Source organism: Bombina bombina, chromosome 12, assembly GCF_027579735.1.
Source record: "Bombina bombina isolate aBomBom1 chromosome 12, aBomBom1.pri, whole genome shotgun sequence".
Classification (NCBI taxonomy): domain Eukaryota; kingdom Metazoa; phylum Chordata; class Amphibia; order Anura; family Bombinatoridae; genus Bombina; species Bombina bombina.
The window spans coordinates 59420480-59436349 of NC_069510.1; the positions used below are offsets into that span (position 1 = coordinate 59420480).

The following is a 15870-nucleotide window of genomic DNA, read 5'->3' on the forward strand; positions in this document are numbered from 1 at the left end:
TACAGTATATGGAACGTTTATGCACATCATTATACTAGTGCCACATAGACCCTTTTTATTTTACAGCAGAATGACCTTTTAACCATTTGGACAAGCCCATCTTTAATCACTAGCAATTAAAGGCCAATCCATCCCTGAATAAGGAATCAAATCACTCTCAAATTCTTTAGGACCAACAATAGACCAGCCCACCTCTAAATCTATATTTCTCAGGAAAAAACTTTTTATGACAATCTCTCACTTTCATCCAGTCTATCCGGGAACCCTCCTTTTTATGATGATACAGAGGAAGAAAACACTGATAGTCACAACAGAAAAATCTTTCGCAAGATTCTTGATGGAGAATATGAGTTTGATTCTCCTTACTGGGATGTCATCTCTGCATCAGGTATGTGTCCTAATGAAAAATGAAACATTAACCTGTATTTAAAAAGAACTGTTATTCTCTGCTAGGCTTGTTAGCTGGGCATCTCCTTTACATAAATTTGAAGAGGCATAAAAGATCCATAGTAAAATGCTCTGTTATTTCCTTTTAATATTCCACTATTGTTTGCACAAAACTATGGGGTCGATCACAATCTACCGGCTGTTGGTTCCCAAAAATAATTTTTTCGTATTGGTCAAATTTGGAGCCAAATTTCTCCAGTGATCACAATGCTATATCGTATTGTTCGTTAAAAATCTGACGCCGCAAGAAAATCTCCCAAAAAGGGTTTTTCAAGTGTTAATTGCCTGATTTTGAAAAAAAAAATTGGGAGGTCTCCTAAAACTAACACATACAATAGCCTATTCACACATCTTAACCAATTAAGGACCGGGCATTTTAGACAAAACTTCCCCAAAAGACCAGAGCATTTTTAGCATTTTTGCCATCACTACATTTAAACAGAAATATAGCCTTTTTTATATTTACCTATCAAAACTATATATATTTTTTAGTAGACAACCCAAGGTATTGCTCTAGACCCATTTTGGTATATTTAATGCCACCATTTCACTGCCAAATGTAATCAAATAAAAAAATTAGTTAGCTTTTTCGCAATTTTAGGTTTCTCACTGAAATTATTTACAAATAGCTTGTGCAATCATGGCACAAATGGTTGTAATTTCTTCTCTGGGATCCCCTTTGTTTAGAAATAGCAGACATATATGGCTTTGGCTTTGCTTTTTGGTAATTAGAAGGCCACTAAATGCTGCTGCACACCACACCTGTAATATGCCCAGCAGTGAAGGGGTTAATTAGGTAGCTTGTAGGTTTAATTTTAGCTTTAGTGTAGAGATCAGCCTCCCACCTGACACATCCCACCCCTGATCCCTCCCTGACCCCTCTCAAACAGTTCTTTCCTCACCCCAAAATTGTCACCCCCATCTTAAGCACTGGCAGAAAGTCTGCCAGTACTTAAATAAAAGGCTGCTTTTTTGTTTTGTTTTTTATAACATTTTTGTAGTGTAGGATCCCTTTTATCCCCCAACCTCCATGATCTCCCCCCCAAACAGCTTTCTAACCCTCCCTCTACCTATTTGCTGCCATCTTAGGTACTGGCAGCTGTCTATACAAAAGGAAGAGTTAACTATGGCACTACTTTTGGCACACCCCACTTTATTCAAGTATCAGTATAATGAGAATTGAATCTGTTCCCATTTCAATTTTACACTCTATTGTTCTATTGGTTTCAGTGGGTTGGTACATAGCTGCCCATCGATAAATTCTGACAGCATACGCTGTTGGCATTTATCATTGCACCAGCAGTTCTTGTGAACTGCTGGTGCAATGCCGACCCCTGCAGATTTGCGGCCAATCGGCCGCTAGCATGGGGTGTCAATCAACCCGATTGTATTTGATCTGGTTGATTTCTGTCCGCTGCCTCAGAGCAGAGGGACAAGTTATGGAGCAGCGGTCATGCTTCATAACCTCTTGATAACTTCTGTTATCAGAGCTTGATAAATATGCCCCTATGTGTCCATGTATCCATATGAATGCCAAACATATCTTGGCAGGATGGACATACTTCTATAGACACTTAAGGGCAACATCATCTCCAATTTGCGTGACTTAATTTTTCATATCTAATTATATTTCTCACTTGTAATTGTCACTAGCAGTACTGGTGTGTTATTAAAATCATGTTTTTACAGGAGATCACATAATCATGGTTTTCAGTGTTAACATTTGCTATCCGTTTCCATCTGCACCACTGCTAACACATTATTAGGTTACTAGTCCTAAAGCCCATTCACACGGGACATTTTTTGCAGTACAACGGTCCCACCCCTTGCTCTCTCTCCCCCCTCTCTTTTGCTTTCTCTCTCCCCCCTCTCTTTTGCTTTCTCTCTCCCCCTCTCTTTTGCTCTCTCTCCCCCTTCTCTTTTGCGCTCTCTCCCCCTCTCTTTTGCTCTCTCTCTCCCTCTCTTTTGCTCTCTCTCTTCTCTCCCCTCTCTTTTGCTCTCTCTCCCCCCTCTCTTTTGCTCTCTCCCCCTCTCTTTTGCTCTTTCCCTTCTCTTTTGCTCCCTCTCCCTCCTCTCTTTTGCTCCACCTCTCATTTGCTCTCTCCCCCCTCTCTTTTGCTCTCTCTACCCCCTCTCTTTTGCTCTCTTTCACCCCCTCTCTTTTGCTCTCTCTCCCCTCTCTTTTGCTCTCTCTCTTCTCCCCCCTCTCTTTTGCTCTCTCTCCCCCCTCTCTTTTGCTCTCTCCCCCTCTCTTTTGCTCTTTCCCTTCTCTTTTGCTCCCTCTCCCTCCTCTCTTTTGCTCTCCCTCTTTTTTGAGCTCTCTCTCCCCCTCTCTTTTGTGCCCCCTCCCTCTCTTTTGCTCTCTCTCTTTCCCCCCTCTCTTTTGCTCTCTCTATCCCCTCTCTCTTTTGCTCTCTCCCCCTCTCTTTTGCTCTTTCTCTTCTCTTTTGCTTCCTCTCCCCCCTCTCTTTTGCTCTCTCTCTCCCCCTCTTTTGAGCTCTCTCTCTCCCCCTCTCTTTTGTGCTCTCTCTCCCCCCACTCTCTTTTGCTCTCTCTCTCCCCCTTCTCTTTTGCTCTCTCTCCCTCCCCCTCTCTTTTGCTCTCTCTCTCCCCCTCTCTTTTGCTCTCTCTCTCCCCCCCCCCCTCTTTTGTTTTCTCTCCTCCCTCTCTCTCCCCCTCTCTCTCTCGCTCCCCCCCTCTCTTTTGCTCTCTCTCTCACCCCTCTCTTTTGCTCTCTCTCTCTCCCCCCTCTCTTTTGCACTCCCTCCTCTCTTTTCCTTTCTCCCCCTCTCTTTTGCTCTCCCCCCCTCTCTTTTCCCCCTCTATTTTTCTCTCTCCCCCTCTCTTTTGCTCTCTCTCTCCCCCTCTCTTTTGCTCTCTCTATCCCCCCTCTCTTTTGCTCTCTCTTCCCTCTTTTGCTCTTTCTCCTCTCTTTTGCTCTCTCTCCCCTCTCTTTTGCTCTTTCCCCTCTCTTTTGCTCTCTCTCCCCTCTCTTTTGCTCGTTCCCATCTTTTTTTCTCTCTCTCCTCCTCTCTTTATCTCTCTCTCCCCCCTCTCTTTTGATCTGTCTCTCTCGCACCCGGTCCCGCCCCACTCACGCCTGACCACGTTCACTCCTGTACACCGTTGTCACGCCGCTCGTGGACAGCAGAGCAGATCAGGTAGACTCTAAGGCCAGGTGTGTTTGTCCTTGCGCTGTCTCTACTGCACATGACAGCTTCGGACAAACACTCTTGGCCTTTTATATTATAGGACTAGTTCTAAAGCCCATTCACACGGGCCATTTTTTGCAGTACAGCGGTCCTACCCCTTGCGCTCTCTCTCTCCCCCTCTCTTTTGTGCTCTCTCTCCCCATCTCTTTTGCGCTCTCTCTCCCTCTCTTTTGTGCTCTCTCTCCCCCATCTCTTTTGCGCTCTCTCTCCCCCATCTCTTTTGCGCTATCTCTCCCCTTCTCTTTTGAGCTCTCTCTCTCCCCCATCTCTTTTACGCTCTCTCTCCCCCTCTCTTTTGAGCTCTCTCCCCCTCTCTCTCCCCCCCTCTCCTCTCTCTCTCCCCTCCTCTCTCTCTCCCCCTCTCTCTTGCCCCTCTCTCTCTCTCCCCCCCACTTTTGCGCTCTCTCTCCCCCCTCTTTTTTGCGCTCTCTCTCTCCCCCCTCTCTTTTGCGCTCTCTCCCCTCTCTTTTGTGCTCTCTCTCTCCCCTCTCTTTTGTGCTCTCTCCCCCCTATCTTTTGTGCTCTTCCCCCCTCTCTTTTGCTCTCTCCCCCTCTCCTCTCTCTTCCTCCCTCCTCTCTCTCTTTCCCCCCTCATCTCTCTCTCCCCTCCTCTCTCTCCCCTCCTCTCTCTCTTCCCTCCTCTCTCTCTCTCCCCTCTCTCTCTCTCCCCCTCTCTTTTGTGCTCTCTCTCTCCCCCTCTCTTTTGTGCTCTCTCTCTCCCCTCTCTTTTGTGCTCTCTCTCTCCCCCTATCTTTTCCTCTCTCTCCCCCCTCTGTTTTGTGTTCTCTCTCTCCCCCTCTTTTGCTCTCTCTCTCCCCCCTCTCTTTTGCTCTCTCTCCCCATCTCTTTTGCGCTCTCTCCCCCTCTCCTCTCTCTCTCTCCCCTCCTCTCTCCCCCCCTCTCCTCTCTCTCCCCCCCTCTCCTCTCTCTCCCCCCTTCTCCTCTCTCTCCCCCCTCTCCTCTCTCTTCCCCCCTCTCCCCCCTCTCCTCTCTCTCCCCCTCTCCTCTCTCTCCCCCCCTCTCCTCTATCTCCCACCCCTATCCTCTCTCTCCACCCTCTCCTCTCTCCTCCCTCTCCTCTCTCTCTTCCCTCCTCTCTCTCTCTCCCCTCCTATCCTCCCCTCCCCCTTCATGCCCGGCCATGCCCCCTTCATGGCCATTCATGCCCGACCACCCCGCTCACATCCGGCCATGCCCACTTCTGCCGCAGATCAGCTAGGGAGTAGGGCTCAAAGGCCAGGTGTGTTTGTCCTCGTGCTGTCTCTACTGCACATGACAGCTTCGGACAAACACACTTGGCCTTTTATATAATAGGATGTGGATGGGCAGACTGCGTACTGTTTTTCTATCACTATATGGTCATTTGACAGCTTAAACAATACTGTTTTTAAACAAGATTTATTTCTAGTATTTATTAAAGGCCCGGGTTCCATATTGGCGTGAACTACAGGGAGTGCAGAATTATTAGGCAAATGAGTATTTTGACCACATCATCCTCTTTATGCATGTTGTCTTACTCCAAGCTGTGTAGGCTCGAAAGCCTACTACCAATTAAGCATATTAGGTGATGTGCATCTCTGTAATGAGAAGGGGTGTGGTCTAATGACATCAACACCCTATATCAGGTGTGCATAATTATTAGGCAACTTCCTTTCCTTTGGCAAAATGGGTCAAAAGAAGGACTTGACAGGCTCAGAAAAGTCAAAAATAGTGAGATATCTTGCAGAGGGATGCAGCGCTCTTAAAATTGAAAAGCTTCTGAAGCGTGATCATCGAACAATCAAGCGTTTCATTCAAAATAGTCAACAGGGTCGCAAGAAGCGTGTGGAAAAACCAAGGCGCAAAATAACTGCCCATGAACTGAGAAAAGTCAAGCGTGCAGCTGCCAAGATGCCACTTGCCACCAGTTTGGCCATATTTCAGAGCTGCAACATCACTGGAGTGCCCAAAAGCACAAGGTGTGCAATACTCAGAGACATGGCCAAGGTAAGAAAGGCTGAAAGACGACCACCACTGAACAAGACACACAAGCTGAAACGTCAAGACTAGGCCAAGAAATATCTCAAGACTGATTTTTCTAAGGTTTTATGGACTGATGAAATGAGAGTGAGTCTTGATGGGCCAGATGGATGGGCCCGTGGCTGGATTGGTAAAGGGCAGAGAGCTCCAGTCCGACTCAGACGCCAGCAAGGATGGAGATGGAGTACTGGTTTGGGCTGGTATCATCAAAGATGAGCTTGTGGGGCCTTTTCGGGTTGAGGATGGAGTCAAGCTCAACTCCCAGTCCTACTGCCAGTTTCTGGAAGATACCTTCTTCAAGCAGTGGTACAGGAAGAAGTCGGCATCCTTCAAGAAAAACATGATTTTCATGCAGGACAATGCTCCATCACACGCGTCCAAGTACTCCACAGCGTGGCTGGCAAGAAAGGGTATAAAAGAAGAAAATCTAATGACATGGCCTCCTTGTTCACCTGATCTGAACCCCATTGAGAACCTGTGGTCCATCATCAAATGTGAGATTTACAAGGAGGGAAAACAGTACACCTCTCTGAACAGTGTCTGGGAGGCTGTGGTTGCTGCTGCACGCAATGTTGATGGTGAACAGATCAAAACACTGACAGAATCCATGGATGGCAGGCTTTTGAGTGTCCTTGCAAAGAAAGGTGGCTATATTGGTCACTGGTTTGTTTTTGTTTTGTTTTTGAATGTCAGAAATGTATATTTGTGAATGTTGAGATGTTATATTGGTTTCACTGGTAAAAATAAATAATTGAAATGGGTATATATTTGTTTTTTGTTAAGTTGCCTAATAATTATGCACAGTAATAGTCACCTGCACACACAGATATCCCCCTAACATAGCTAAAACTAAAAACAAACTAAAAACTACTTCCAAAAATATTCAGCTTTAATATTAATGAGTTTTTTGGGTTCATTGAGAACATGGTTGTTGTTCAATAATAAAATTAATCCTCAAAAATAAAACTTGCCTAATAATTCTGCACTCCCTGTATACACACCGCAACTTTCTATGTAAAACACTTAAAGCACTTCCTTGCTGCTTAGTATTTTTCTAAGAGACCCTTAAATGAGATTGCTCAATCATGAACAGGTTTTTATAAGGAAAAAAACTACATTCATGTTAAAGGGACAGTCAAGTCAAAATTGAACTTTCATGACTCAGATAGGGCATGCAATTTTAAACAACTTTCCATTTTACTTTTATTATCAAATGTGCTTTGTTCTGTTGGTATTCCTTGTTGAAAGCTGAACCTAGGTAGGGTCATAAACTGATTTTTAAGTAATTGAAGGCTGCCTCTTATCTTAGTGCATTTTGACAGTTCTTCACAGTTAGACTGTGCTAGTTCATGTGTGCAATATAAAAACATTGTGCTCATTCATTTGGAGTTATTTATGAGTTAGAACTGATTGGCTAAAATGCAAGTCTGTCAAAAGAACTGAGATAAGGGGCAGTCTGCAGAGGCTTAGATACAAGGTAATCACAAAGGTAAAAAGTGTATTAATATAACGTGTTAGTTATACAAAACTGAGAATTTTTTTTATTTTAAACAATACAAATTCTGGAGTAGACTATCCCTTTAACCTTTGCAGGAGTTAAATAAACACATATGTTAGTGTAAGCAATAGTGCAATGCTAAAATGTTTTAACGTAACAGAGAATTTTTTTAAGGCTATTTTATTTCCCTCTACTTTAGAGAAGCAAAAATATCCTGACCTCTCCTACAGTAGCAAGTGAAATATTGACTTTTAAACATTTAGGTGACAGTTTAATCTCTTAATCATCCAATAGTATGACACATGTGTTCAGAAGAAAAAAACATCAATATTGTAATGATTATACATTTATAGAGCTCCAAAATATTCTATAGCCCTATAGAGAATTACAATAACTACAAGTGAGCTTTAGGAAATTTGTGATGACTAGGGAGTCTGAGGGGATGTGAGTGTTGTAGAGAGGGACTGTTTTATACTGTATACGTAGGTGTATCATGTACTTAAAGGGACAGTCTACACCCATATTAACATTTGCCTATACGTTAGATAAAGTTCTGATTGTTCTAACTCACCCTCTCTACCGTAACCAGTCTGCTTCACAAACGGAGTTATTCCTAATCCAAACTCAGATTATAATCGTTATAAATGGCCGACCAGCTCCGCCTATTAACTACATCATAGACTCTCTCCCTTGAAAAGCTCCAATCAAAATTAGATCACCGATTAAAAAACAGGATCGCTCTTTCTTTGTTTCGCCCATGCGCACCTTCTGAGGAACAGAAAAAACAGAACCAAAATCTATTTAAAATTTGCACACGGATCCATTTATTTAGTGTACAGTCAATGCATAGTGTAAGGATATATCCTTACACTATGCATTGACTGTACACTAAATAAAGCGTCCCTTTCTCTTACAGACGGACTTCCTCTACATCACTTCCGTATATAGGAGCATGCGTGTTTACACGTTAATGATGTAGGTGGTTGAACGCGCACGAGTATGAGATCCAAAGAGAAGGGGAGTTCAAGGTAGGAGGAGAAGGGAATGGGCGGAGTTTGTCGGCCATTTTAACGTCTCTAATCAAAGTTTGGATTTCTGAGATCTCCGTTTGTAAAGCAGACTCATTAGGGTAGAGGGGGTGAGCTAGGAAAATCTGAACACGATCTAAGGTATAGGCTAATGTTAAAACGGATGTAGACTGTCCCTTTAAGAGTAAAGCATGTAAGGGTCAGATTTCTGAACTTTATTCTGCTGGGAATGGAAACCAAACAAGGTAATGGCAGAGTGGAGCTGCTGGTACAGAATGAGACGTGAGTTGGATCAGTCTAACAGAGGCTTTTAAAATTGATTGAAGGGGGAGCCAGCCAATCCAGCTCTTCTATGCTTCTGACTGTTTAGGCCTTTCTACAGATTCAAGTTTACAGATTCTACAGATTCTACAGATTCAAGATTAAAGGAACAGTCCAGTCAAAATTAAACTTTCATGATTCAGATAGAGCAGTAATTTTAAGCAACTTTCTAATTTACTCCTATTATTAATTTTTCTTTGTTCTCTTGGTATCTTTATTTTAATGTAAGCTCAGGAGCCGGCCCATTTTTGGTTAAGCACCTGGGTAGCGCTTGTTGATTGGTGGCTACATTTACTACTACTACTATTTTTTATTAAATAAAGCTATGTTTATTTTCAGAGCCGTTCTAGCCCTTTCTTCCTTTGGACTGTGGCTACATTTAGACCCCATTCAGCAAGCGCTACCCAGGTGCTGAATCAAATATGGACTGGCTCCTATGATTACATTCCTGCTTTTTCAAATAAAGATAACAAGAGAACGAAGAAAAATTGAAAATAGGAGTAAATTAGAAAGTTGCTTAAAATTGCCTGCGCTATCTGAATCACGAAAGTTTAATTTTGACCAGACTGTCCCTTTAACATTTCAAGTACCAATCTAGGTCCTCCATCTGGTTGAGGTGGAAGTCTGTTCTCTTTTTTAGCATTCAGGTGGCAGATTGATCAAAAAATGTTTACAGGAATTGTGATTTCTAACTTAAACTTTTTCTTTCTGTCAGCAAAAGATCTCGTGTCTCGCCTAATGGAGATGGATCAGGAGCAGAGGATCACCGCACAAGAGGCGCTGGGTCACATATGGTAAGAAGCCAGGACATTATGGTGCAGAACTTATACTACATATATACAACAAAGGTCAAATGTTTAATATGATGCAAACCCAATCAATAAATCAAACATTCAGGGGTATATTTATTATAGTGCGGGCGGACATGATACGATGTAGCATACCATGTCCGCCCGCACCTCGATAAATGCCGACAGCATACGTTATCCGCATTTATCATTGCACCAGCAGTTCTTGTGAACTGCTGGTGCAGTACCGCCCCCTGCAGATTCGCCATTCGGCGCAATCATAAAGGGTCGGGCGGATTGATGTCCGCGGCCTCAGAGCAGGCGAACAAGTTTCTAAAGACCGCTTCTTCATAACTACTGTCTCCGGCGAGCCTGAAGGCTCACGCGGAAACGGGGACATCAAGCTCAATTCGGAGCTTGATAATTCGGCCCCTACAAGTTATATAGGAGCATTGCGAAAATGTGACACTTTTAGTAAAATGAAAGTAGAATCGTGCAAACATGTTGGCCGCTAGCAGGGGGTGTCAATCAACCCGATCGTATTCGATCGGGTTGATTTTTGTCCACCTCCGCCGCAGAGCAGGCGGACAAGTTATGGAGAAGCGGTCAGCAAGCGCTCCTTCATAACTTCTGTTTCCGGCAAGCCTGAAGTCTCGCCGGAAACAAGGGGCATCAAGCTCCATACGGAGCTTGATAAATTGTCCCCTCAGAGTCCTGGTGTCCTGATTTGCAGTGCATTCATATACACAAATGGTTAATATGCTGTATGTTTCTTTTATATGTGTTTCATTTAGACATGTGCGATCCGATTCGGTCCGAATCGAAATTCGGACGAATTTTGTCGAATTTGGAGATTCGGATCGATTCGAATTTCCGAATTGCGGTAGTGCCGAATCTACCAAATAAATTCTAATCGATTCGAATTTATTCGGTAGCTTCGGGTGGATTCGGATGGCCGTGTATTACACTAGTATTATACAGTATACTAGTGTAATACACAGCACATCCCACTTAACACTGACCGAAATTGCGAAATTCCAAATCGATTCAAACCAAATTGAACCGAATCGAACCGAATTTTTCACAAATCCGAAAGAATCCGAATGAATCCGAAACAAATTCATTCGATTTCTTCCGAATTCGAATCTAGCCGAACCGAAATTTGAATCGGTCCGAATCGATCCAAACCGAATTTTTCGCAGCTGCACATGTCTAGTTTCATTTCCTGCTTTATACATAATAGATTGAAGCTTTGAATCTCTCACACATGTTAAATGAATATTTGGTTTAGTGGATGTGCCCATGAGGAACCAGTAAACACATCTGGATATTTCAGCAGGCACATCCTGAATCTGGGGACGCATCATGGAATGAAGAAAACTATAAAGTCTTTTGGTCTTGGGCCATCACTTTAGAATAACTCATGGTTTGCCTCTTGCAAACACCATGATACGGAATATTCAAGATTCATTTTTGTTCAGCAGAATAAAATCTATCATTTCTATTTAGCTTAAAACTCTGCAAAAAAAGCCATGCAAGGTATTTGTACTGCAATTCTGATGGATATATTTGCCCTTACCCAAAATGATTTAACTATTATTCTGCCCATAGATTGTACACCTGGGACGTGCACATTATTCTGTTTTCTGGGCTTTCTTCTTTGTGGTACATTAGTGCTGCCTATCTTGTATCTTCTTTACCTGCCAGTTGTCCAGTATTAAAAGAACAGTCTACACCAGAATTTTTATTGTTTAAAAAGATAGATAATCCCTTTCCACTTTTTACCTTTGTGATTACCTTGTATCTAAGCTTCTGCAAACTGCCCCCTTATTTCAGTTCTTTTGACAGACTTGTATTTTAGCCAATCAGTGCTGGCTCCTAGGTAACTCCACGGGTGAGCACAGTGTTATCTATATGACACACATGAACTAATGCCCTCTAGTGGTGAAAAATGTCAAAATGCATTCAGATAAGAGGCGGCCTTTCAACTAAGAATACCAAGAGAACAAAGCAAAATTGAAAAGTTGTTTAAAATGACATGCCATATCTGAATCATGAAAGTTTATTTTGAACTAGACTGTACCTTTAAACGCAATGATCCAGTATAAGTAGCCGTAGGTTTAGGCTGAGGTTGTGTTCCTGAAGAAACGGTTACAAAAATAAAACAAAGGCCAACACAGCCAATTTGGAGCCATATGACAAGGTGACATAGTGCATCAGAGTCCTTGGAGGGAGTTGACAAGGGCAAACAAAGGCCATCACAGCCCCTTTGGAGCCATCTGACAAGGTGAAAGAGTGCATCACAGTCCTTGGAGGGAGCTGACAAGGGCAAACAAAGGCCAACACAGCCCCTTTGGTGCCATCTGACAAGGTGACATAGTGCATCACAGTCCTTGGAGGGAGCTGACAAGGGCAAACAAAGGCCAACACAGCCCCTTTGAAGCCATATGACAAGGTGACATAGTGCAACGGTGCACAAAACTGAACAAATTAAACATATAACAATATATAAACATAGCCAACAGGCAACAAATGAAACATAAAAACAATATGGTTGGAGGAGTTATTCCTGCTCCCTTGGGGTATCTCTGGACCCTCCACTTACTGGGGCATCCTCCTCACGTTCCTCTGCCTGAGGTTCTGCAGCTGCAGCTTTCAGTCTTGCCTCAATATGGCTCATGTGATTAAGGGCTTGATTTACCAAAGTCCTACGGCTGCAAGTTCTCACAAGAATTTGCTCGCCATAATTTATCAAGCAGCGGTCACCAGACCGCCGCTTCCTTAACCTCTTCGCCACCTCTAAGGTGGCGAAATTTAATCTCCGTGGTCGAGTCCGACCGAGGAGATTGACAGCTCCTGCCCGCACGTGATTGGCTGTGCGCGGGCAGGGGGCGGGATTGCACGCAGGTGCAGAATTGCACTCGTGTGCAATGGTGATTACCTGCAGGTAATTTCGCCCCGCCACAGGCAAGCTGAGGCATACAGGAGTGCATATACCTGCCCCTGTATGCCTCAGATTTGATAAATCTAGCCCTAAGCATGATCTCATAAAACTGCAACTGCAAAACCATGGAATCCTGCATCATTCCCAGCCGCTGATGGCTGGGAATGATGCTCTCCAATCTGGCTATAGCCTCTAGTGTCAACCATGCTGAGTCACAACCTAAAACAAAAATATAAAATTTATATTTAATATAAATGACAACAGAAGTAAAAATAAGCAAAAATAATACAAATCAGCGCAAGAGAGAGAGGGGCGAGGGATAGAAAGAGAGTCGGAGAGACAAAAATAGATTGGTAAGAGCTAAAGAGAGGGGAAGAGAGAGCAAAAGAGAGAGGGGAAAGAGCAAAAGAGAGGGGGAGAGAGAGCAAAATAGAGGGGAAAGAGCAAAATAATGGGAAGAGGGAGAAAAAGAGAGGGGGAGAGAGAGAGCAAAAGAGAGGGGAAGAGTGAGAGCAAAAGAGGGGGGAGAGAGAGAGCAAAAGAAGAGAGGGGGAGAGAGAGGGGGGTGGGGAGAGAGAGAGAGAAGGGGAAAGAGAGGGGTGAGAGAGGGGGAGAGAGAGCAAAAGGGGGGGGGAGAGCAATAGAGAGGGGGAGTGATAGAAAAAGAGAGGGGGAAGAGGGGGAGAGAGCACAAAAGAGAGGGGGCGAGAGAGCACAAAAGAGAGGGGGGAGAGAGAGAGTGCAAAAGAGAGGGGGGGAGAGAGAGCACGCAAAAGAGAAGGGGGAGATAGAGAGGGCAAAAGATAGCGGGGAGAGAGAGCGCAAAAGAGAGGGGGAGAGAGAGAGCGCAAAAGAGAGGGGGGAGAGAGAGCACAGAAGAGAGGGGAGAGCGAGAGCGCAACAGAGAGGGGAGAGAGAGAGCGCACAAAAGAGAGGGGGAGAGAGAGAGAGCGCAAAAGAAAGGGGGGAGAGAGAGAACGCAAAAGAGAGGGGGAGAGAGAGAGCGCAAAAGAGAGGGGAAGAGTGAGAGCAAAAGAGGGGGGAGAGAGAGAGCAAAAGAAGAGAGGGAGAGAGAGAGGGGGGGTGGGGAGAGAGAGAGAGAAGGGGAGAGAGAGGGGGAGAGAGGGGGAGAGAGAGCAAAAGGGGGGGGAGAGCAATAGAGAGGGGGAGTGATAGAAAAAGAGAGGGGGAAGAGGGGGAGAGAGCGCAAAAGAGAGGGGGCGAGAGAGCACAAAAGAGAGGGGGGAGAGAGAGAGTGCAAAAGAGAGGGGGAGAGAGAGCACGCAAAAGAGAAGGGGGAGAGAGAGAGCGCAAAAGAGAGCGGGGAGAGAGAGCGCAAAAGAGAGGGGGAGAGAAAGAGCGCAAAAGAGAGGGGGGAGAGAGAGCACAAAAGAGAGGGGAGAGAGAGAGCGCAAAAGAGAGGGGAGAGAGAGCGCACAAAAGAGAGGGGGGGGAGAGAGAGAACGCAAAAGAGAGGGGGAGAGAGAGAGTGCAAAAGAGAGGGGGAGAGAGTGCAAAAGAGAGGGGGAGAGAGCACGTAAAAGAGAGGGGGAGAGAGAGCGCAAAAGAGAGAGGGGAAAAAGAGGGCTCAAAAGTGAGGGAGGAGAGAGCAAAAGAGAGGGGGAGAGAGAGCAAAAGAGAGGGGGAGAGAGAGAGCGCAAAAGAGAGGGGGGAGAGAGAGCACAAAAGAGAGGGGAGAGAGAGAGCGCAAAAGAGAGGGGAGAGAGAGAGCGCACAAAAGAGAGGGGGAGAGAGAGAGAGCGCAAAAGAAAGGGGGGAGATAGAGAACGCAAAAGAGAGGGGGAGAGAGAGAGCACAAAAGAGAGGGGAAGAGTGAGAGCAAAAGAGGGGGGAGAGAGAGAGCAAAAGAAGAGAGGGGGAGAGAGAGGGGGGTGGGGAGAGAGAGGGGGGTGGGGAGAGAGAGAGAGAAGGGGAGAGAGAGGGGGGAGAGAGGGGGAGAGAGAGCAAAAGGGGGGGGGGAGAGCAATAGAGAGGGGAGTGATAGAAAAAGAGAGGGGGAAGAGGGGGAGAGAGCGCAAAAGAGAGGGGGCGAGAGAGCACAAAAGAGAGGGGGGAGAGAGAGAGTGCAAAAGAGAGGGGGGAGAGAGAGCACGCAAAAGAGAAGGGGGAGAGAGAGAGCGCAAAAGAGAGCGGGGAGAGAGAGCGCAAAAGAGAAGGGGGAGAGAGAGAGTGCAAAAGAGAGCGGGGAGAGAGAGCGCAAAAGAGAGGGGGAGAGAGAGAGCGCAAAAGAGAGGGGGGAGAGAGAGCACAAAAGAGATTGGAGAGAGAGAGCGCAAAAGAGAGGGGAGAGAGAGAGCGCACAAAAGAGAGGGGGAGAGAGAGAGAGCGCAAAAGAAAGGGGGGAGAGAGAGAACGCAAAAGAGAGGGGGAGAGAGAGAGAGCGCAAAAGAGAGGGGGGAGAGAGTGCAAAAGAGAGGGGGGAGAGAGCACGTAAAAGAGAGGGGGAGAGAGAGCGCAAAAGAGAGAGGGGAAAAAGAGAGCTCAAAAGTGAGGGAGGAGAGAGCAAAAGAGAGGGGGGAGAGAGAGCGCAAAAGAGAGGGGGGAGAGAGAGCAAAAGAGAGGGGGGAGAGAGGGAAAAGAGCAAAAAAGGGGAGAGAGAGCAAAAGAGAAGGGGGAGAGAGAGCAAAAGATAGGTGGAGTGAGAGAGTGCAAAAGAGAGGGGGAGAGAGAGAGCGAGCAAAAGGGAGGGGGAGAGAGAGCACAAAAGAGAGGGGGGAGAGAGAGTGCAAAAGAGAGGGGGAGAGAGAGAGCACAAAAGAGAGGGAGAGAGAGAGCACAAAAGAGAGGAGAGAGAGCACAAAAGAGAGGAGAGAGAGCAAAAGAGAGAGGGGAAAGAGAGAGTGCAAAAGAGAAGGGGAGAGAGAGAGCGCAAAAGAGAGGGGGAGAGAGAGCAAAAGAGAGGGGGGAGAGAAAGCAAAAGAGAGGGGGGGGGAGAGGGAGCAATAGAGAGGGGAAAGAGCAAAAGAAAGGGGAGAGAGAGCAAAAGAGAGGGGGGAGAGAGCAAAAGAGAGGTGGAGTGAGAGAGTGCAAAAGAGAGTGGGAGAATGAGCAAAAGAGAGGGGGAGAGTGAGAGCAAAAGAGAGGGGGAGGGAGGGAGAGAGAGCAAGGGGTGGGACCACTGTACTGCAAAAAATGGCCCATGTAAACGTGCTTTAGGATTAGTATTTACATAATTCATATGCAACATCTATCCAATATCATATTTTTGAAAAAACATGTTGATGATAATTTTCAAGAATGTTAATATGAAACATTTAGATTCATATCAGAAATAAAGTTTTCAAAATAAATATTTCAATTAAAATTACATTTAGGTATAATTCGATCAGTATAAAGTTCATTTTAAGAATGTATGGTCTAATGTTTATTTTGAATGATACTGTCAGATACTGTCTAACAGTGGTATGCTATGCATGTGCGGTCATGGCTGGAGGAGGTCTACCCCACAGAGGGCTTTGGCTTTGGCGGCCCTGGATTACTATTTGAAAAGATGCTAAAGGACCCTGACTTTGGGGATAAGACTGAGGAGAGACTGGCTGAAATTCGTGGGTACTGAGAGAGACTGTTGGATCTCTCGGGAGTGCCTTGGCTT

At 45.3% G+C, this 15870-nt stretch overlaps 1 protein-coding gene across 1 annotated transcript in view; it reads left to right on the forward strand.

Moving 5' to 3' along the window:
- Positions 1-15870, forward strand: part of LOC128643216 (caM kinase-like vesicle-associated protein) — a 401315-nt gene that overhangs the window by 337734 nt on the left and 47711 nt on the right. The window contains exons 8-9 of the mRNA XM_053696201.1: positions 252-388; positions 9241-9319. Of these exons, the coding sequence (XP_053552176.1) occupies positions 252-388; positions 9241-9319 (216 nt within the window). The remainder of the gene's footprint in view (positions 1-251; positions 389-9240; positions 9320-15870) is intronic.